Source organism: Neolamprologus brichardi, chromosome 16 (assembly GCF_056152115.1).
Source record: "Neolamprologus brichardi isolate AB-2024 chromosome 16, ASM5615211v1, whole genome shotgun sequence".
NCBI lineage: Eukaryota > Metazoa > Chordata > Actinopteri > Cichliformes > Cichlidae > Neolamprologus > Neolamprologus brichardi.
Window position 1 is genome coordinate 2,804,017 of NC_142119.1, and position 23,164 is coordinate 2,827,180.

General features: G+C 39.7%; 1 protein-coding gene across 1 annotated transcript; it reads right to left on the reverse strand.

The window, feature by feature from the left end:
• Positions 1-3,755: 3,755 nt before the first annotated feature.
• Positions 3,756-16,836, reverse strand: slc40a1 (solute carrier family 40 member 1). Its single transcript, XM_006807618.3, has 8 exons — positions 16,463-16,836; positions 16,287-16,354; positions 15,845-16,004; positions 15,332-15,447; positions 9,460-9,586; positions 8,854-9,099; positions 8,121-8,756; positions 3,756-7,357 (listed from the first exon to the last, which is right to left on the reverse strand). The coding sequence occupies exons 1-8, from the start codon at positions 16,494-16,496 to the stop codon at positions 7,041-7,043; spliced, it is 1,704 nt and encodes a 567-aa protein (XP_006807681.2). The 5' UTR covers positions 16,497-16,836; the 3' UTR covers positions 3,756-7,040.
• Between the last annotated feature and the right edge of the window lie 6,328 nt (positions 16,837-23,164).

The window sequence follows — 23,164 nt, forward strand, 5'->3', positions numbered from 1 at the left end:
GAATCCCGACTTTTCTTTAACCATCCAAACGTCGCTGCTGTTTTAGTTTTCGCTCTCCGTTTACGTCCAAAGTTATAGTAGAGCTGTACGCTTTTTGTTTTTTTTACTTCTAGTGTTTTAGAAGTCGTCTTGTTATAACATGGTTTATCGTCTTCATTATCTAACACACTAATCCAGACGGGTCATTTCATAGTGGAATTTATTTATTTTTTTGCTTTGTTTTAACTCTATTTTATTTTGGAAAACACTTATCTTTCCGGGGAATCTGGAAATTGTAGCTACAGTAAATAACCTTGGCTACACTGCTCAAGTAAATGATGGATTTGGGTTTTTTTGGTTTGTTTTTTTTTTAATATAGTTTCCAAGTTTACATGACTTTAAGTATCTTCAGAGTTCAAGCTGTTTTCCATTATCAGTATAATGAAGGGTAAAGGTCATATATGTAACTTTGGTTGTATATGCTTGTGAACCACATTCAGTTCTGCTTTCACAAAGGTCACAAGTTATTGCGACCCTTTTAGCAATGTAAAGGTTGAATAGCTGACGCATGGGCACTGCTGCTGTTTTCGATCAATGCCCATATTTTTGTGTGACCTCCAACCTTGAAATGTCTGATTACTGCTGCTATAAGGTTTGTTCGCACTCTTGAGTCCTGAAGTCTTGAATAAGCTGATTTCAGGCAGAGCTGCTGGTGTTTTGTTTTGTTTTGTGTTTTTCCCCAGGATTAGAGATGACGGTGCAGTTTCACATCAGCATCTTTCAGTTCCTTTCCTGATCAGGTGCTCTGACTGCTGAAAAATCATCTGTTTCTTTTCACAGTAACTGATCAAACCGGGTCATTCTCATCTGGTCGTAAGCTTTATCCGTCACCTTTATTGACTCATTATAATTGAGGGATTGTAAAGCTGAGCTGGTATCTGTAAAAACACTTAGGCCGCTGTGACCGTGTCATTATAACTTTGACCTAAACTCCAGTACAAATTCAGTGTAATATTAATACTTTTACAGTATAAACCAAATCCAGAAAATCCCATGAAGGCTGTGTAAAATATAAATGAAATAGAATTTAAAAATAGAATGAAATTATTTGCAAATCTCATAAATCTTCTGGAGTGTAATAAAATACAGAAAAGAATTATACAAATCTAAACTGGTAAAATGTACAATAAAAAAAAAAAAATTAAGCTCATTCATTTTATAGTACTGGAGAATCTTTACCTTGACAGTATAAAGTGCCATGAGGAGACAATTGTGATTCATAAATAACATTTCCTGGAATAGTTCCTGTGCAGGTATAGTGACCGTCAGGAGGAAATCACGGGACATTACCTGGAATCAAATGATGACTTTTTGTTTTTCTGAGCTTAAAAAAATATAGTTGTTTTTGTTTTAGCTTAACAGATTTTTTTTTTTAATGCTTTAGGAAATAAAACTTTCTGTCTTGCAAAGGCTAATACAAGATACTTGATATTACCCTAATGGCTGTTTGCTAATCTCAAAACTATCAATAGTTAGCATAACATCAAAAAAGGTTTGGGTGGAAAACTTTTCCTGCAAAACTTCCTGCACAGGTACAGTGATTCTTGGGGGGAAAATGTTTTTCTTTTCAACCCATTAACATGAGACCTGGTATCACTCTCATGTCTGTTTGCTAATTACAAGTAGTTGGCATAGCAACTGCCAACAGCTTTCCCCCCCATAAAACAAAATAGCTTTCTGGTGGGAAAACGTTCCCTCTGATGTCTCTGCCAGTTACAAAAGTATCCACATTTGGAATGTGTTACGGATTCAAATATTGGGGATGGATACAAGAGGAAAAACCAAAATAACAACACTGGTCCGGCCGGGTCAAGTCAAACGATGATTTAATGAACACACGCGTGGGAGATGGACACCATACAGCAGACAGCATCGGATCTCAAAATGGTGGACCCTTGATCAAACTCTTATAGCCTCTAGTGGCCCCCACCTAATCATAAAAGCCTAAACATTCACATTCTTTCTCTCACACAGCACCTAAGCTACGACCTTGGCTCCCTGTTTATCTGCTCCTGCTGAGATGGGGCAGTATGCTCTGTTCTCTTCTAACCAGACAAATGAGGCGATGACTTTCTGTGAACAGTATTTCTTATAACTCAGCAGTATAATGCATCATAAAACAATATCATTCATTCACAATAAATCAACAGTCTAATGTAATGCAAATTAGTTTACCAAATGTAATAGTTATCACCTTCTTCTAATTCAAGAGAATAATGCAAACTAAAACTACATAATAATTCACAATCTTTAATTAGGGGTCTAACATGGCATAAAATAATATTATAATCCAACAAATGCTAACTGCTGACAGCTGTAAAGCTAAATATTTTGAGAGTAGGAAATTTTCTGGAATTGTTCTTGATTGTTAAAAGAAAGTAATAACATTACCTAGAATCAAATTATATAATCTATATAATCTATTCTGTTTCGTTGTGTACCAGCTATTCTGGAAATGAAGCTGTAACTGTAATAAAGGTGTTCAGTGTATAGGTGGATAAAGAGTTAAACACCTGATTATTGACTTGTAAAATTGAGCAATGTGAACCTCTAACACTTGCCTTTTTTATCAGCTGTAGGAGCAGGCACTGATGATTTCTTTGCAGATAGAATAAAAGTTTTATTTCTTTTCTGAAAACTTTCTTCAAATAGGTGAACACAGGGTTTGAATAAAACACATCTGTTGTTTAAGGCCTTTTCAAGCAGATAATATTTATGCTGTGCACACTTATCTGGAGACCTAGTTCTTGTCTGTAGACATTGGACTTTCACTAAGGTCAGAGGCCAGTTCTCTCCTAATTGTACAGTGATTAGGTATAATGGTACCAAATAGTGAATAGACAAAGTAATCTGACAGTAAAGATAAAAAAAACTAAACAAAACATGTTCACATATTAGTGTAGGCTGGTTCTCAACTCACTGAACGCCCTGTCAGCTGGGATCCTGCACTAACATGACTCCTCATGTTCAAATCTATTAACATAAACCCATGTTAAACTGGATCAGACTACTTTTGTTGTTTCATTTAGCATATCATTGACTCTCTTTCTCAAAAATTCCAAAACATTTCTGGATTTGTCTGGAACAATTAGCTACTTATATTTTCAAAATGTAAAAATTTACCAATGTAGCCACTGTTTCCGTCTTAGGAAGCATTAGAGAATTTTTCATTCGAGAATTTGAATCAAAGGATACATTTCAAGGGAATTGAGGAAGGTCCAATTGACAGCTTTTTCGTAGCTTTGTAAAATCAGAGAGCTTGGATAACTCAAACATGATCCATGCTGCTTTAGTGGTCGAATGACAACTGCAGCTCTGCATAATTCTAGAAAATCTGCTCTCATCTCATCATCATCAAAAGCACAGGGTGTCAGTGGTGGACCTGCCAGTTCTGGTATGATATGGCAAATGGGTTTCAGGCTGCACAGTGCCGAGCAGCGAGGACAGGACCCACTACAGGACGCTGAGTCATGAGGCCACCCTCATTAAAGTTGAAGCTCGCTAATGTGCCTGAGCTTCAAATGCTCATTTGTTGCTCATGTTGTGCAAATCCAGCTCACTCCTTTGTGTTAAAGTTCAGGTCACCTGGCTCAGTTTAACACCGGCTGCCTGGAGAAAAAGGAAATTAGCTGCTAACTCTGCTGTGGTATGTGACCTCACACAGTGGCAGCCAAGGCCAAGACTGGCACACACACAAACACGACTTTACAGAGAAGTGATTGTAAAGGTTTTCTTTATTTAACACACATCATGCACTACAACCAATACAAACCTCCTGATATTCAGTGGAGTGTGATTATTACACGAAAATGGATTTCTTAATGATTTGGTGCTTTTATTCTATCAAACTACAATAACACTGATATATAGAGTTTTATTTATATGTATATGTTTGTAGAAAGAGATGAAAGCAATAAAATACAGATGTGCTCAAATGAAAATGAACTACAGCATACAGAAAAAAGAATCACAAAGTGTTGACACTACATATATAAAAATGTAAAAAAAAAGTTTTCAAACAGCACAACAACAGTATACACTCTGATTTTCTGTTTTCCAATTAAGTTTGTATCGACTCACAGCTAAATATATTTACATTAGAAAATATAGCATTCATGACCATGTGGGATATTCCTGAATCAGCAGACCTGTTCTGAGAGCTGCTTTTGTTCCCGTGCGCAGACTGAATGTGAAGCAGGTGGAACATGAAAATAAAGCTCCTCCATCCTGTTTCACGGGCCCTACAAAATGGCCCTCTGTTCTCCCACACCCGGTGCGGTTAACTCGCCTTCCAACCCAAACACGTCTACCCTCCGCGGCTGTAATTGTGGTTAACCTTTTCATCTGCGAGCACCGGACAGTGTGGCGAGTCTGGTTTCCATTAAGGCGTGTGAAATTTCGGAGGTTGAGAGGTGGAAAGGATACAGGTAAAAATGCAAGGTAGGCAGACATGTTATTCCACTTACAACTGAAGGGTTGACTCTACGGGGAACAAAATAGACCTTTGGGGCTTTCAATGCTACGCTCTTTATATAGATATTGCTGTATTATAGTGATTCTGTAAAGGTCTGGAAACATTCATTTAAAAATTAAACTTTTTAATTTGTTTAATCACTTCATGGCAAAAACGGCATGCAGAATCGCCAAAAATCCTTAAATGGGTACGTTTTCAACCCCGGCTGAGTAAAAGTTGAGGGTTTTAGTGCCATAAAGTGATTTTAGATAAGACCTGCTGACTCAGATCCCTGAGTAGCTTTTTGAGGAAACATGGGAGCGCCTGAGGTAAACCGAGGCTGTTTTTCACAGGAACTCGGGTAGGTTTTTTTTCCCCTCATGACCATGTGATAGTAGTGCTGGGTGTTGCAATATGTGCCGTAGTACCCTCCCGCCAAACAACGACATCTGAAGAGAGAACGCATTACTGTGCATGGTGCGGAGGGTTTTGGGTGAAGTCGGGACTTCAGATTTGTGCAAAATCATATTGAACTAATGCCTGATCACGCATTAGGTGTAAAGTCAATCAGATTGACTTCTGATTGACAGAAGTCAATCACGTAAAGTGCCTGAGTTATAGACAATCACGACTGGAAAAAAAATCACTCCAGAGAACTCAAAAGACTAAGATGTTCATATGAGTCCATGCTAGAGCCGTTCAAGGTTTACATAAAAACTTGTGGAGGTAAGGGTGGTATTCTGAGGAAAAAAAAGAAATAAAATAAATGTAAAAAACATTTGGAAAGAAACTTGGATATATCTTCTTTTTATTAAAGTTGTAAATCTATACAACACTGTATATCTTAATATTCTGTAAGAGTTTTAATTTCTCATTAATTTTAGCTTAAAAACATTATAATCAGAATCATTACAACTTTTTCCAGATTTTTTTTCTATCATAAATTTACAACTTCTTTAAGAGAACTAAACTAAACACATTTGAGTCCGATTGTAATCTTCATAAATGTATGACTAAATTCTCAAAAAATATATTTTTCTAGTACACTTTTGTAATAAATTTATTTTCATTTTAGAGAATATAAAGTATTTTTTCTTTAATGTCAAAATATCTACTGTTTTTCTCTGATAAATTTGCAATTTTAAGAGTTTCTTCTCACAAATTTTAAATGTAAATTTTAGAGACTAAAGAGGTAGTTTTGTAATCTCATAGAATACCTAAATTTCTTTGACTAATTTATTACTTAATCTCAGGAAATCTTGACTTTTCTTCTGTATTTGTCATTATGCAGAAGATTATTATGCAGTTGTAATTTTTTCACATATATTTATGACCTCTTTTTTTCTAGACAACTTTCTCAAAAATTGTATTTCCCATAAATTTACAACTTTTTTTTCTCTCTTTTCCTCATAAATGATGTCTGTTTTCTGGCACTTTTGTGTTTTTGTATATTCATGTTTCTTTTAGTGTGATTTTACAGCTTTTTAGTCTTGGAGTTTCTTTCCACAAAAATTCACCACACTTCCTCCTTCTTCTCAAGTTTTTTTTTTCAATCCTAGAACGGCCCTAACACATCTTCATATAATTGTAAACTACCAGAAAAAAAAGATTAGATACAATCTACAAGTGGGTTCAGATACAGTAAGATTTTCACTGGATGCAAAATATTGTGTATATTTGGAATGCTTAGACAGCCAAAACTGGTTTCCCTCACTTCCTTTTAAGCCATGTATGGACTTTAACTTTGGTAACTGCAAGCTATTGATAAGGGTGCATAGGATGTTTGTGTTTCATATGGCACAACTGCAAGCACACAACACAATACTGATGATACAGTCATTACAAAAACCACCGCCTGCATTTCCTGAATAAACACAGCTAAATGCTCAACACCACACATTAAAGAGACAAGATCCCAATTTTCTGTTTGGTTAAATAAAAAGTATCCACAACCTGCTCATCACACACACACATATATATGTAAGCCAGCACAGAAAGAAGTCTATGAGAGAACAGTGAGCGGATGCAGCGACAGCACCAACGAACCCAAACTGAGAGGCAACCCGAGTGCCATCCTGACTGTCAGGACCTCAGCTTCCTCTATGAGATTTCTCTCTCATTCTGCCCTTTTTTTGCTGAAGCACCTTTTAGAAATCTTTACAGCTACATGCGGGCTGTTAGGTGGAGAGGATTTTACACTGCACTGTCCATGATTTCTCCAACAGCACCCAGAAGCGATGGACCCCTGTTGGACAGCGCATGCATGTGTTAAGCAGCGTGGATCCATAGGTGTAAGGCTGACGCGCTCATCTGACTCCCAGACTGAAAACGCTACAGAAACCCCTGCATTATCTAAACTTTCACTACTTTCTAACACTTTCTATTCTTCTGCTACTGCTAATGGTTAATGGCTACCGATAGCATGTTGTCTACGCTTTACGTTAGCACTCTGCCAGCTACAAGCTAAGATGTTAGTGAGATAAATAAGATGCAGGGCTAGTGTAAGGTTTGAGATGTATGTACCCAGGACAGAGTCTCTTTAATGGGATTAGACGGTGGTAGGAAGTGAAGGATTGTCAACCGCCTCCACCTTCTGCTCCGGCGAGCAGCAGAGGAAGAGGCGGTTGCCCAGGCTCCTGAAGGCAAACCGAAAGTACATCATATGGCCCATGGCCACAAAGGAGACAGAGATGATGACCAGAAGGCCAAAGGCCTCTGGGTTTGGGGCCAGAATCACCATGATGAAGTGCAGAAGGTCTAAGAGGTAATTCATGGAATTCTGGACGCCGTTGATCACACCTCGCTCTGACTCGATCACATTCTCCTGGATGAGCTGGGTCACTGTCAGGTCAAAAGACCACAGACCTGCAGGGCAGAGGCAGAGATCAACAGTCAGCTCTAATAATCTTTTTATATCCATAATAAAACAGCTTCAGTACGCAACAGTAGCTCTGCTAAGAATAATGAAGCAATATTACTGGCATCAAAGGTTGCAGATACTGCAGAGGTCCTGTGGGACATTCTTACAAGTTATATAAAAGTCCAACTTGTCAAGCTGCTTGAGTCACCTGTCTGGAAGTGATAATTTCTAAAATTTGCTATGTGCTCAGAGGAAATGAACATGCCAATAAAGCATGAGCAGCAGTTCCTGAACACTCTAATTTCCTAACGAATAAAATAAACACGCCTAAGAAAATGGACATCAGCACTTTGGAGTGCGTGGACCTTTTTTATTACCAGTGTTACGGCTATAATGTGCAGTGAGTCCACTTAATAACCGCCTCTGGCCCTACACTGATCATCTCCAGCAGGTGTTTTTATAGAAATTTTGTTTGGAACTATCAAACAACAGTATGACCGACCCTGTTGTTGCACGACTTGAAATACAATAGTGTAGCATAAAGTACAGTCGAAATAAGAGAGAGATGCAAGTCAAAACTAACAATGTTTTTTAAGTCTTTAAAATTCTCCAACCGTCCACTGACTGCTGATTTCAGATGTATTCTTCTCCATCTGAACTCGTCCACTAATAGCTGGCGTACTAATCCATTTTGGTAAATCTCTGCACCGCATCTAAAATACAGCAAGTAATCCCAGATTGGGAAAAAAAATAAACTACTTCACTCACCAACTCTAGCAGCAATTACGCCAGCAAACAGCAGACTAACAGACATGTAGGACTGCATAGGTGGCAGCTCTTGGGTTGGTGCGGCAGTAGTAGGCATAGTGATGTTTCCACCGGTCAGGCTGTGGACAGCTTCAGGCAGGGTCTTCTCTCCAATCAGATGGGTGTAGAGGTCCTGGAAGGGTGAGACGCTGAGGTCGAAGGGGCTTCCAGGAACGAAGACTGAGATGACACACAGTATGAGGCAGGAGAGCTGGGCCATGCCGGAGATGAAGCCAGTGCGGATCAGGCCACACTTCTTGCGAACCCAAGTGAAGGCGACGGTGCCGCAGATGCCCGAGATGGCCGAGGCTCCCATCAGCAGACTGAGCACCGAGCCATTGAGGCCCTGTGTGTAGGCGTAGCCTGTGGTGATGCAGTCAAAGCCCAGCACCGTCATGTAGAGAAAGGCCAGTGACATGCCGGCGAAGAAGATGTTCTGGTTGTAGTAGGCCACCCAGCCGGCCTTGAAGGTGCGCACGGGTTCAGCCATCTGGTAGCAACAGCTGCGCTGTTTGGGAGAGTCAGACTTGGCAACAGCGGAGGTTTCGTTCATAAGTGGCTGAGACGACTCCTCGGGACTCTGGCCATTCTCCAAATCTGTCAAAGGGCAGAATAATGGAGGTTCTCGATTACCAAATCTAAAACACAGTCAGTTTTATTCCCCAATGATACAAACAGATTATGCTGCACTTACCTTTTGTAGGGCTGAGCTGTTTGAGCTCCTGCTGCTGCTCCTTCTGTCCAGCTTTCACAGCCAGCGCGGGCGTTTTCTGGTAGACCTTCCACAGCAGTGCGTACTCCACACACATGGAGCACAGGTTCCAGCCAGAAATGAAGCCACAGCCAACGAAATGAGAGCCAAAGGCCATAATCTGGCCCACTAACATGGGAGCCAGGATGTTGGTCAGCTGGTCAATAATCCGCACTGTGGCATTCATATCTGTTCGACAAGGTAGTGGAAGGAGGAGCTAGTTAGCTTAACAGCTAATTTAACACATTGATATAAAAAAGCCGATTATGGTCTTAAAATTTGTGTTTACAGTAATATAAACTAAGAACCAGCACAAGCGGATTGATAAGGGTCAACCAGTTCAAAGTGTTGTGCACCATGTGACCAAATCTTTCTAACAGCTTGTCACAATCAATGGAAAACTGCAGTGACATAAAAAAAAAAAGAAAAGAAATGTGAGCGAGTCAGCATCCGGGGTTCAAAGTCCTCCCAGCTGAACATATGACCTGATAACGGATCATATGAGGCCTACATCTGAAGATAAGCCACCAGTCGATAGCAAACACCTACCTGCCAACTTGCTGCTGTCCTGACCTGCTACAACAACCACCCAGTCTCTCTGGATGGTAATGGACATGGCCGTGCTGGCAAGGTTGGCAATGTTGGCGATGGTGATGACCAGGATGTAGCAGGTTGTCTGAAAATAACAAAAAAAACCAATTTAACAGTAGTTTTATATTTGGACTGACTTTGTGTGATAAAATGACAAGGCTGTTCCCCAAATACTCCCATGAAACATGAAAAACTAAGAATCGGATAGATCATGGCGATCGTGGCTCAAGAAGGGCGATCGTGGCTCAAGAGTTGGGAGTTCGCCTTGTAATCGGAAGGTTGCCGGTTCGAGCCCCGGCTCGGACAGTCTCGGTCGTTGTGTCCTTGGGCAAGACACTTCACCTACCGCCTACTGGTGTTGGCCAGAAGGGCCGATGGCGCGATATGGCAGCCTCGCTTCTGTCAGTCTGCCCCAGGGCAGCTGTGGCTACAACTGTAGCTGCCTCCACCAGTGTGTGAATGTGAGAGTGAATGGGTGGATGACTGGACGTGTAAAGCGCTTTGGGGTCCCTAGGCGGGACTAGTAAAGGCGCTATACAAATACAGGCCATTTACCATCTAACTCCCCCATGTCATCGAATTCCATTGTAGTCCAAAAACCTCAGTATTAAGCCACAAAGCTACACAGTTCAGTCCTTTTCGATGAACACATACTTGAGTTATGTTGATTTACACAATCTCCTCAAGACCATTTAGGTTCAACTGGAGCGGCTATCCTTGAACCGAACTGGTGGCCTACGTCACCAGCTATCAGTTACCTGTAAAACAATCTTGAGATCCTTCCTAGGCAGCTGAGCTGCCATTCACACCTCCACCACTGTGACCTTAATGACTCACAAACGTCCTCACACGTCTGGGCGTGTCTTGACAATTTCCAAGATCACAGCCCTATAAGAAGATAAACACCTGCAACTCCTCAGCCTTTCAGATGACATGAAACACCTAAAAGGAGTCCAGCTGCCTTCGACTAAAGCACGATTATTTTATATATTCTAAAATAATATATTATTATTTTAGATTATGATTTTTATTTAACGTTTAACATTTACAAGGTCATTTATAAACCCATCAAGAATTCAGGTTCGAGTTCAGGTTAACATCTTTTTTGGAACACCCAAAAAGAAAAGCCTGCAGTCCCAAGCTTGATGTGTACCTCGTGGCATGTTCTGGTTTATGAAAATCTGCCTATTTAGCATGTGGTTGACGGGGTTTGGTTGGAGTGTCAGAGAAAGCGAAAGTACACATGAGTCCACTGTTGCATTTTAGAGGATAGCTAGAGCCAGCTTTAGCACTGATTCTCCAACTCTTTGGATTTCCAATGAAAGAATTAACACCATCAACTTAATTTCTCGATCTGTTGGACAGCACTGTCTTAAGCTTTATTTTACCTGTCATCCCTTTAAGTCACTGAATTTCACAGATTTTTTTCTGGGCTGTGGTCCCCTTTTCCATGTTTCCCATTTAAAATACTGGGACAGAATCTCCCATTGGAAGAGACATTGATGTTTCATAACTGATGGATCTGTATTGAGCCATACTGATTTGACCTTTGACTTAAAAAGGAGTTGTTTCTAGGGTGGAGGAGGGGTCCGAAGTAGTCATTCCTGCACAGCTGCACAGTTTAGCCAAGGGAACAGATAAATATATTTTTAAAAAAGATTTAAAATGCATATTTTTATTTATCTAGCTTGCCTCATTTTTGTGCCTTTGTGAAATTTTATCACAGGGTTATACTCTCCATTTTGCAGTCATTTATGGTCATGTTTGTTTCTGCTGTGACGGTTTAAGGGGGGAGGGGCAGTAGGAAATATGAGACGGGAGAACAAAAGATAGAGGCTAGAGCTGACTGTTAGGGCAGAAAAAGCTTCCCAGCAAGTGTTCAATCATCTTAAAACATACTGAACAGACACCAACTGACCCCAAATGTCTAAGTCTGATGACAGGGAAGCTAGTCCTGACTAACCTGGGGGGGGGGCATCACCCGGACCCACTAAGCAGTCTACCAAGGGGAAACACCACCAGAGTAATTATTAAAGATACGATGAGGCTAAACATAAATTACGTAAGGTTGTGCACTCCGCTACAATCTGCAGTAAATGCCAAAACTTACAAAAACAAACACTAGAAAAATGTCAATGTTGGCTTCACCACAGTGGATAACAGAGAGACGGCAGTGTGAGCTGAGTGTCAACTGAGAGTATGAAGCTCAACAAGTTCAGATGGAATCTGTCACAGTGATGAACATCTTCAGGAACTTGTCTTCAAAAAGTGGGTCTTTTTAACTGGCTGCAAAGCATGGACCAGATCCCTCAACAGAAGGTGTCAAGGGTAAAGGGAACATGAGTTTCTCAACTTTTTCTAACTCTCAAAATCCGACCTGATTAGCTGATAACAATGGCAAAACTCTTTAAGAATGAAATGAAAGGCCAACCGTTCCCACTACGTGTCAAATCAATAACTTCCTGTTGAAAAAAAAATCTATATCATTAGTTAAAATTAAAAATTTCAGCAGAAACTGCACATTTTTTCTGAAGCAGACTCTGTTTGTGGGTCTGTGCATGCATTTTCACACAGCTGCTCTGGTCAGTATAGAAACAATAAAAAATCAGAAATGCTTCAGCAGGCCCAGCCACATTTCTCTCTGTGTCATGTGACTGGCCTTGAACAACCTGCTGACTGCACAGCGTTCAGCAAGACACTAAATCTCCTGTTTCACCAGTCTCTCACCACCTCCACCAGCACTCCGACAACAGCCAGCCCTCTGAACTCTCTGACCGCTAGAGAAATAGCCCCATTTTCCCACAGATACTGCAAACACAAAAGAACAACGCTGGAGGCCTTCTGCGTTTCAACCCGACACCCAAACCCGTCTCCTGTGATGAACGGAAACTCAAACAGTTTGCAGTTCTGGATCTCTGGATCGCGGAGATCAAAATATTGACAGTGAGGGAGCTCCTGTTTAGTCACATAGCTCAACAAGTGTAAAAAAAGAAATAACTGAAACACTTTCCTGGTCCCCAGTAGCTTTCCTGTTGTAGTATGTATGTACTTGTATGTTAAATCTACTGCAGGCTTGAGAATCTACTTGTTTTCTAACCCTCCTTTACTCAAGATTCAAGATTCGTCTTGAAGTGAAGTCAAACTTTAGAGAAAGTCATTACTGACTTTCTCCTGGAAGTGTTTCACTTTTTAACTATAATGCTTCACATCTGCATTCAGGGAGAAAAACTGAAGTCAGGTACAGATTTAGCTACAGAGAAGTTTATGTGGACACTCTTGGATCAATGCATTAATAAATAAATAAATAAATCTGAGTAACCCCCCACATGACTCCTTCAGAATCAGCTAATTATTTCAATCTTAGTTTATTTAATTGATCCAAAGCAAACCTTTACCGGCACACTTTGAATGTTTTCAGAGTTGCTGAACCTGCATTCAAATTTTTTGATTTTTCCAATATTTTGAGCCCTCATACTTTCATAATCAAGTGAGATATATACATCCGAAATTTTCAGGGCTGAAAAACTCTGTTAAAACTAAAAAATAGGTCAACTTCACAGCCACTCCAAGTGTCACAATCTGAGGAAAAAATCTCATTTTTGTACAGTAGAACTTTTTCAGTAACCATCCTGACTATCAGTATATTAGGATCGACAGGAACAAATGTTTTTGTTCCCTGGATGTTTGATCTGTTTCCTGATCATTTACAAATTACACAGATCTTTATATTGCAACACTTGTGACACTTGAGACTTGTACTATGAAGCACGACTTGGTCTTGTCTAGGTAACTCAAGGGTTAACCCTGGGTTTTCTGTACTATGAAGGTGATTTACTTCTTAACGTGCCATAGTAACCTGCTCCAGAGCATGTTAAGTTTCAGATGAAAACCAACGGGTATGAAATTAACTCCTACTGACCAATCTTCAGAAAACAGCATCACCATACCTAAAAGGTTTCATTACGAGGAGAACAGGAGCATTTTAATGTCTTTGTGTTTCCCTGATAAATATAGATTGTTTGACACAACTTTGTTTCATTTTGTTTTTTTTATCTGTTGGCAATCAAAACTCTACAACAATTTTATTTTACTTTAATCGTTAACATTTGATCCTAACCAGGACACCTCCACTGTAATTGCTGACATCCTATCTAATGTGTAAACTACATTTGAATATTGATTTTGTATTTAATCTTTACTCTCAAACCCTTAAATAGTAAACCCTCAGCCAGAAAATAATTAAGTGTAATTAAAATGTTTATTTTACTGCTCTGTACACTAAAGATCAGAATAATGGTTTTCTGCATTAACTGTGTCCTTTTAACAACAATGTTGCGTTTTGCTGTTATATTTTTAAAAAAAAAGTTTTTTAGAGATTTGTGATCACCATTTGATCATAATGTCTCTGGCTGGAGTAGGTGACACTCATAGGGATTGCTTTCTCTGGACGAGTCATGTGATCATGTGAACGTGCAGGTCTGAGGTGATAACCAGCTTTGTATGATGAACTCTTTCGTAGTACAAGGTGCTGGATTCACTATGAAACACGTAGCAGCTTATCACCAACGCTTATCAGCTTTCGCTTCTTCAAGTTACATCCTAAAGAAGACAAAAGCTGCTACATGATGGCGTAATTTACAAGTTCTTCAGTTGTGTAAAATAAAGGCCTTAATTAATTTTTCAGACCTACCTTGTTCCCTTACACGAGCACCAATGGTTTAACGGACATGAGTAGTGCTACCTGATCCAGGTACAGTTTTTAACAGAACTTTAATGTGAATATCATTGGTACTTATAGGAGTTATGAGGGATTAGAAATTTGGGATAAAACTCATTTAACAGAGTGAAAACGGGCCCACTCCTGTGTACTCTGAGGGCCTAGAAAATATTCGTAGTATGAATGTATGAATGTAAGGTTCCCAAGGTTCATTGAACTATGGGAACCTTTCTCGGATTTGACTGATTTTATTCAGAATAAACTTCATGTAAACTCAGTTCAAGTGCCATGTTTTGAACTGAAACTGCCTCAAGAGCGGCGTTTTTTAATTTAAGGCGGAACTGATGAAAAGTAGAGAGGGTTTTGCAAATATGAATACTGCTATGTCTTGAAATTTTAACTTGCTTTGGTGTTAACTGTTGGGTCTTTCCCTTGAAATCATGAGCAGAGAGAAAGAGGAAACTTAAATGAGGAATTATTGATTTCTTGTTTATTATAAAAACAGATGTTCTGTCTGTTAGAGAGAAATTTGTACTCATCAGCAGTCATGTGTACACCGGATTAGATTTGAAAGAAAAAAAGTTTAAATATCTAATTAATTGATTGCTGTACTACAAACTAATTATGTGTATTACTCATTTTCACTTTCACATTTTACTGTTTTTCCGCTGTTAACTGTGTTTGAATTATTTGATATATTGAGGTGAATGGGTGCTTTTAGTTTGCATTAGAATAAATTATCTGAGAGGCTTTTTATTTTTAAATTTTCTATTTAATTTTGTTTATTTTTTTACTATTTTTGATGCTTCAGTGAGTATCTGTGGGAGTCCACTTCAGGCTGTGTCCTGATAGTCGCTTGATAAGACAGGTTACACCCACAAATATTTTAGAAACAGGCTAACTTGAGTTCAAATGAACATTAAAAAATTCTAGTGGAGCTGTTGCAATCCTCTGTGGATAAGCTGTGCTCACTCCATAAATCACACTGACAGGGGAACTCGCATCAGTGAGTGAAAGTAGGAACGTTTCAACCTCAGCTTAAAGAAAGGAGGTAAAAATGCTTTCAGTGCAAATCCCCACCAAAACAGGTTGAAACAGGACAGGGGATCTTACCAGAATCCATCCATTGTAGAGCTCCGTGAGCTGGTCTTTGAACTGGAAAACAAGCATGAGGAGGACCCCGCACGCGATGACGCAACTGTTCTGGACCAGCAGCGAAGTCTGGGCCACTGTGGAAAGACCACGACGGGCATTAGGGACAGAGATCTGATCAGACACAACACATTCATTATGGTGCAAAGAAGCTCATTTCATGTCTTTGCCAAATTCCTCTGTGTAATTATTTTCCAGTTTAACTGTTAAATGTCTGTGTTCAAGGGAATTCATGTTCACAGTCAAATACCTGGTTTTACATCCCAGACTGCAGTAACTGCAGTAACTATTTACAGTTTTCTTTGTCCTTGGCTGACGGTGTTGACTCAGGGCAAGCTACAGGTCCTGGCCCTTATATGGGCCAAATGTCAGAGGTGTTGTGACATCTGACCAGCAAAAAGAACTGCCAGAAACCCAATTCACGCCCACCAAACTGAGCCAAAAAGTGCCACACATAACCCAGTTTAAACTTACCTTTAAGCCTGGGGTTTTTGTCCACCCAGTCCCCGATGATGGCGCCCAGCAGGAGCACCGAGCCAGCCACCACCAGCCCATACACAGCAGTGAGCAGCAGGCTGTTCCCGTACAGCTCCACCAGGAAAACTGCCACAGCGAAGTTCCACATCCGGTCACCCTGAGGAATTTAAATTCAGATATTCAGATATGTAAAGCTATCTGTAAATAGAGCACTGTGTGGCTAGCTGCAGGTGGAAAAACAAGTGAGTTTGCACAGTTGTAATGACATATAAAGCAGCAATAACAAAACTAATAACGCATTAGGTTTGATTTAACACTGGATGGCCACAAATAAATATAGTCATCATGGTGAGCATGCATACATTTACTGTGTGATGTCAGTTAGATGGACATGAGCATGGTTATAATACAATGCTGGTTATAAACAGTGTGTGCTCACCCATGTTGACAGAGCGTGGCCCATGTAGATGAGAAATTTGGCCGAGGTGAAGAAGTCTCGGGTGGATTCTGTGGAGAAAACATGTTACAGCTGGTGTTCGATACCCATCTGTGACACTCAGGCTCCTCTCCTGGGAAATATTCAGTAATTTCTCCTGCAACAGAAAAACAACTCACCCATGCACGTCTTTTTAGTTCCAGAGTTATCCATTTTAAAGCTCTTCAGACAGAAACAACCGGCTTGATATGTCTAATATATATTCTCTCTTTTCTGCTAGATCCCCTTTTGTAATGCAAAAGGAGGTCGACTCCGACTACCTCTGCACCTAACTGACACAATAACCGGAAAAAACAAAAGAAGACACGGCGTTTCTCCCTTTTTCTCCTCTCCAAACTTAGCTATCACTGTAGCTGAAGTTGGAAAGAAATGATTTTATAGCCCGAAAGGCCGGGTGGGTCGCAGGGATACGAAACCGGGAGACGAGCTCCTGTCAGCTGGGCTCCTGTGGACTGTCTGCTCGGCTCTGCTCTCCGCAGCTGCTGCTGCTCTGTTTACGACCCGCCTCGAATATACCCCGCGCGGTCACGTGACTGTCCTTTCTTTACCCCTGTGTCAAAAACAGACGCGGTCCTGCCTACTTAAAGAAAAAAAAGAAGAAAAAGAAAAAAATGCACTATAGGAGCAGAAAATGGTGTCATTGTTACCTTGTTACAGTTAAACCCTCCGCTTCCTCTCACACAGGTGAGCTTCGGTTTGAAAGGCTCCCCTCCTCCACTTGTTTACCTCCTAGCAACGTGCACGATTATTTACTATTATTATTATTATTATTATTATTATTATCATTATTATTATTATTGAAAAGAAATTCAAGTTTTATACAGACAAAAAATATATATAAATATAAATAAGGAAATTAAACTGTTGGGTAACTGTAATGGACACGAAATTGAAATTATTAGCTAATAGCATGCATGACAGTTAAAATTGTTAGCTAAAAATACATTAACAATGTTTTTAGCTTAAATATTTTGAAAGACAATTAAAAAAATGTGAATAGTAATGTGTGGAATATATGGCTTCCCCTCCCTGCCGGGATTCTGCAGGTTTTTTCCTGTTAAAAAGGAGTTTTTCCTTTCCACTGTCGCCAACTGTCTGCCCATAGGGGGTCTGATTGCTGGGGTTTCTGTCTAATATTGTAGGGTCTTTGCATTATAAAGCAGATTGAGGCCACTGTTGTTCTAAATTGGTGCTATAAAAATTAAACTCAATTGAATTTATGGATTACATTGAATATAGAACTGCCAAGCAAGAAAGAGGAAAACCACAGAGGAGGTTCAAAGATGCAGGGGGTTTGTGTCACAGAGGAAGGTGCTAGGGATAGGTTAAGATGGAGGCCGATGATCCGCTGTGGTGACCCCTAAAGAGAACAGCCGAAAGGAAAAGCAGGAGAATATCAAGGCCTGTTGAAGTTTTAGATCGAAGTGACCACTAACCAATTATCTGCCATTTTTGCTGTGACCATTTGCCAAAACTGGTTGCCAGGGAAAAAATTGTATTCCTCATCCAGTTTCTCTGTGGTTGCTTGAGGTTGCTGAAATTAGTCACAAAGAAGTGCAAATTGCTGCACCACAAAAATCTTTGCGATCGCTTTGTTCTCTTGCAGATTGCAGCAGTCGACCGTAATTTGCATGGAAGACACCGACTGCAAACACTCACCAAAGTCTCTCCAAGCATCTATGAAACTGTGAAAAATGCAACAAAAGCACAGAGAAAATTCGTCTTCAAAATAAAAGCACCACCTTTTGAAACATGTCTGGAACACAGAGGCACAACTTTTACTTTGAAGGTGAATGTTTTTTGCACTTTTAAAAGTTTATTTCAATTTTACTATTAGTTGGAGGGTGTTGTAGATAATTCTGCATCTTCCAATCAAAGTACAACGAACAGCAACAATCTGCATATCATAATCTGCTCCAAAAACATCATAAGGATGTTTTTGGAGCAGCACCTTCACTTGACAGCTTCTGATCTGATATGGTAGACAACTCCAAAGCATATTTTAATAGATATTAAAATATAGTTGAAAGAATTAGAAATAAAACATACTGGAGAGTTCTGCATCAGCAAAGATGGTGGTGAAAGCGTAAAAGTCAACAAACTGTTTAAGCATATGTTTTTTTATATGACATATATGTCATTATAACAATTTTATGTTCTGGTAACCACAATAAAGTTAATTTAGATAACTGAATGAGTGGCAAGACTTGCTTCTACAACACAGATTTTATAAGTTGTTCACAGATCCAGAATCCAATGTGGAAGTGCCTTAAACATGATTTTCTGTTAATGGCCAGCAGAGGGCGATTCCTCTGGTTTGTATAGTTCAGCAGTCCCACATGAAGTGGGACATGAAGGTCACTTTGTAAATTGTGTTTTTTATTGGAGTCTGAAAGAAGCATAAACCACAGTTTGCTTCAGCATGTGATTAACAATTCTCTGCACGCATGTAGCTCGTGACATCTGGTTTCAAAACGGGAACATAGTGAAGGTGAAAATGTTCACCCTGGACTTTGCTCAACATTATGATGTCACAATTTCTTTGGCCATCTTTGATATGCAGTCTATGGCATTTAAAGTTACATATTGTATATACAAGGCATTTAAATGCTTTAAAACAGTTACATAAATAAATTTTAACTGATGCATTAAAACACCATGACGCATGTGTGACCTACACATTTGTACCGTTTCCAAATATTATTAGTGCTTCATTGAAGTATAAGTATTCTTTTGTGAAAATATGTGACAAACGTGCCAAGAAATGTAACTCCTTTAATATTTTTGTGTACTTTTGACTCTATTAAATGTATTGTTTCATATGTATAACATGTATAAAAACTACCTGCAAGTCTGTGATGCTGTAGATTTGAAATTTGAAGTTGTAATTTATACTTAATTTCAGTACTTTTCAAAATAAATCTACTTTTTTAAATTTTCCATCATCAGCTGACTCTGACAGAGCAGAAGCTTTACAATTTGCCAACTACAATGATATATCTAATTCAGCTACAGCTAATATCAGTAAAGACTTAACCTTTCACTTTAAATTAAACACTTTTAGTTTTAGATCTAGTATGATTCTTTTGCATGCCATTTTTTCTTTTAAATTGAATCAGAGAAAAGCCAAAGACCAAGGGAGAGCAGAGTTATATCAAAGGTTAAAGATTAATGGAGCGTTTTCTGCCCACGTGATACCACATACAAAAGAAACTTTTGGTTATTGCGCTGACCTAGTGGAGCTGTTTACCTCCTGCTTGCTGCTGCAGGTGAATTTGGAGGTAAAACTTGTGTACATAGTGCACATTCGGATGACTTGCATTCGTGCACTTTGTCAACAGAACAGTATTACAGCTGTAATTACAGCTTGCATGGATGAAGCCTCCTCGGGCCGCAATAAACACTCAGTGAACACCTGCATGTATGTCTCTTTTAACTGCACATTGTATGAACTCTGATCAGCTGAGTGAGACCCTCACTGAAACATCATGACTGCTCTCCAGTGACACAGTTTAGGTTTTTTGAGGTTTTTTTTAGCACACTCCGGTGAATAATACCCACACATACAGCCCTGTATTGTGCTCGGTCCTGTGGGGGCAGGTTCCATGTGGCTTTCATATTATACCACAAAGATCAAGTGCTTTACTTTTGTTGGGTTTGATGCAAATTTAGAGCTGTTGTTTTTATCCATTTGCAACACAAAACTTTGCACAAACTCAACTAAACCTTCCAGTTTTACCACCTCAGCCCTGCGGTGTTACGAAAGCTTAAGCATGAAAACAAAAATGGACTCTGTGAAGCTCCTAATCTGTCTCAAGGTCAAAAACACCCACAAACACACTGAACGCAGTCCATCAAAATGACATGTGACAAAGCAGAGCCTCTTTGCTCTTTGTGGGAGGATCTCATTGAAGTTCTGTTGGTTACTTAAATCCTTGTTGCAAAATTACTCTAAAATCTGACGACCGGTTGCATCACATTCTGGAGTGTAGAAAGAACAACTGCAGCTTTGTGATGCATAAAAACATATGCATCTCCAGAATTCTTTATAGGCGAGCATTCACGTCTAATTTGGCACTAAAGTATTGTTTACGATGTCCAAAATGCTTGTGATGTGTTTTAATGATCTTCATCTTCTTCCTTTCATAAATATTATTGCACTGGGTAAAGTAGTATAAGCAGGAGATGGTCACTCATTTCCTGCTTATTTATAGGTGTAAGAAAAGTTTATTCAAGGCTGGATTTCCAAGAGAAATCAAAGAGCAGATGCCTGAGTTGGATCTGTCCAAAGGTTGCAAAACTGCTCCAAAGCACAATTCTACATTCAATGATATAGCTTAACCTGAGCAGAAATATAAAACCAGAAATTTACTTTGCCAAGCTAAGATGTAATCTGGTTCATAACCTCTTTAAATCTAATATTTGAGTTGTCTGTGATGCAAACTGTTAATTCGTGGTTTTAAAAGTTGCCAACTAGAAGTGGATGGGGTTTTTTAAACTTTCTGCAAGCTGTGTAATTTGTTAATAGTTTTATCATCTTATCCTTGTTAATACGAGCACCTTCCACTTCACATTAATGTGAATAAGATATTAATTTACTGGGTTATCGGTGTCCTGCTTAGGATTATATAAATACAATGCTCTCACTGGACTTTCCACCTTTTTGGAACATCCAATGGAAAAGTTAATAATAGATGAACGGTAGTACTAAAATAATAAACATCACAATTTCCAGTTCCTGAAAATGTGCTTACTTAGCATTTGATAAGAGGTTAAAGGTTTTATAAATTTTTTGTATGCTCCATTAAAACCATTGATATTGATCTTCTTGTCATGATCCTGACAAGACACCTGACTTTCATTTGGATATTACTTAGACGAGCACTGTCCACCTAAAATTTGTTTCAGACTAACTCTGCACTTGTATGGAAATAGCACCGCTGCATGTCTGTGGTCTCCTCCCACAGGACAATGTGTCCTCCTGCACCTTAAAACAGCTCGAGGAACATAACAAAAACGTCGTAGCTACCACCAGTGTCACCAGCAGCCACTCTGACGCCACACTTTAGTTTTGGACTCAGCTTTCATGTTTGCATTTTTTCCTTCACCATGTTTATTTTCTTGAGTTGGAAGTCTATGGAGACCTAAGGTATCAGATAACACTAGTACAGTATTGCACAAAGCTGCTGCAGCTCAATGAAATTTAATTGTATAAAAATAAAGACTCAATATAGACAAGGGGGTGAAACGAACCCTTGCAAAGACAAGTCAAAGAGTGAGAGGGCTTTGATATTGATGCAATTAATAAACTGCAAACAGGCCATATGATGGAGAGGTATATTTCAGTAGCTCAGATTAGAGAAGATAAAGCAGTTGGTTACGGCTCCTTGTCTCGGCACATTCCTCAATCAAACTGGACACAGCTCTAACTTTAAGCCTTATCGAAATCTAGCTGGATGACTTTGAAAAATATTAACCTACTAAAAGCTTATTATGAAGGGTGAAACTAATCAGATAGACCAAAACTGTTTTTTGTAGCAGGTTGTAAACTTGTTTATTTCTGCTGTAGAGTTGGGAGTCTATGGGACTTGACTAATTTATGGAGGAAGTCTCAAGTGGCCACTAGAGGAACTACAGTTTTTGGCCCTAGAGCACCACCCTGCATTCCAGAAGACCTAAAGGGGATCCCCCTGAAGACGCTACCCCCCGGGAGGTCCTGTGTTTAAGAATACTTTGGTGGTTTTGATGTTGAGTTTTACCATGATAACTGGTAATTACTAACAGATCCACTAATTTACAGACACAAAGAGAATCAGTGCAGCTTCTTTTAGCCCAGGTTCCTTCCAGTGGATTAATCCAGCCCTAAATTTAACTCTTAATGTGTGATCCAAGCAGGTTGGAGGTTGAGTTATTTTAGGACGAAACTCTGTGAATGCACATGAAAACAAATGCAGTGCATATGCATACTGTGCTGTCTCATTGCATGAGGGAGCAAAACTGACAGCGACAGGTAACATAAGCACGTATTTTGAGCCGGGTGATGACAATAGGAGCTTCAGTTCCTTTGTGATCTTTTACAGAGCGCACAACCGTCTCAAAGCCTGCACACACTGAGCCGCTACAAACAGATTACCAGCTCCACTATTAGTGGGCCGCTGTGTTAGGTAGCTGTCATCAGCGGTCAGGCGGCTGCTCTGTCATTTTGTGGTCATGTGAGCTGCAGGTATGTCTGTCCCTGAAGGGATTCCGGGATGTGCAACAACAAGCTGTGTTTACATCAGCTAAATTTGTACTCCTGGATAAAAATATGAGGATGACCTGCCTCTTGTGGCCCAAAGTTGTCTCACATTTACCAGCCGCAGCTAAAGAAGGGATCCAGGTGCAAGATGGGAAATCTCTTATTCATCTATTCTTTATGCTTCTTCTCTTTTTTTTGCTCTGTTGCAATGAAGGTGTTAAAGAACAGCTCAGTCGTACTTCAATAAAATCTGATAAAATCCAAATACCCAAGGCATTGCTCTTGAGGTCTCAAGGTCACAACACCTGATACAGAAAGATGACCAACCATCTGAGTGACCAAAGAAACAATGGTCGTAATCACCGTTTTGGGAGCACAACAGGGCTGCGGTCGGTTTAGTTTTTGTGGATATAAGGCCAAAGGGTTTTATATGTGCCTGACAACCACAGAACAATAAACATCAAGGGTCACAGTCTGGCCGGCTGTGGCAACCTGTGGCCGCCGTTCCTGAAATGACAGCCCTCGCTTTCAGGGAATGAGACTGCAAACATCTGACAGCTGTTTCCGATCAATAAGGCATTGC

Coding starts and splice junctions, on each gene's coding strand:
- slc40a1 (XM_006807618.3), bottom strand. CDS start 16,496: ATGGATAACTCTGGAACTAAAAAGACGTGCATGG. Junction 16,355..16,462: donor AACTAAAAAGACGTGCATGG/GTGAGTTGTTTT, acceptor TTTTCTCCACAG/AATCCACCCGAGACTTCTTC. Junction 7,358..8,120: donor CGTAATTGCTGCTAGAGTTG/GTGAGTGAAGTA, acceptor TCTGCCCTGCAG/GTCTGTGGTCTTTTGACCTG.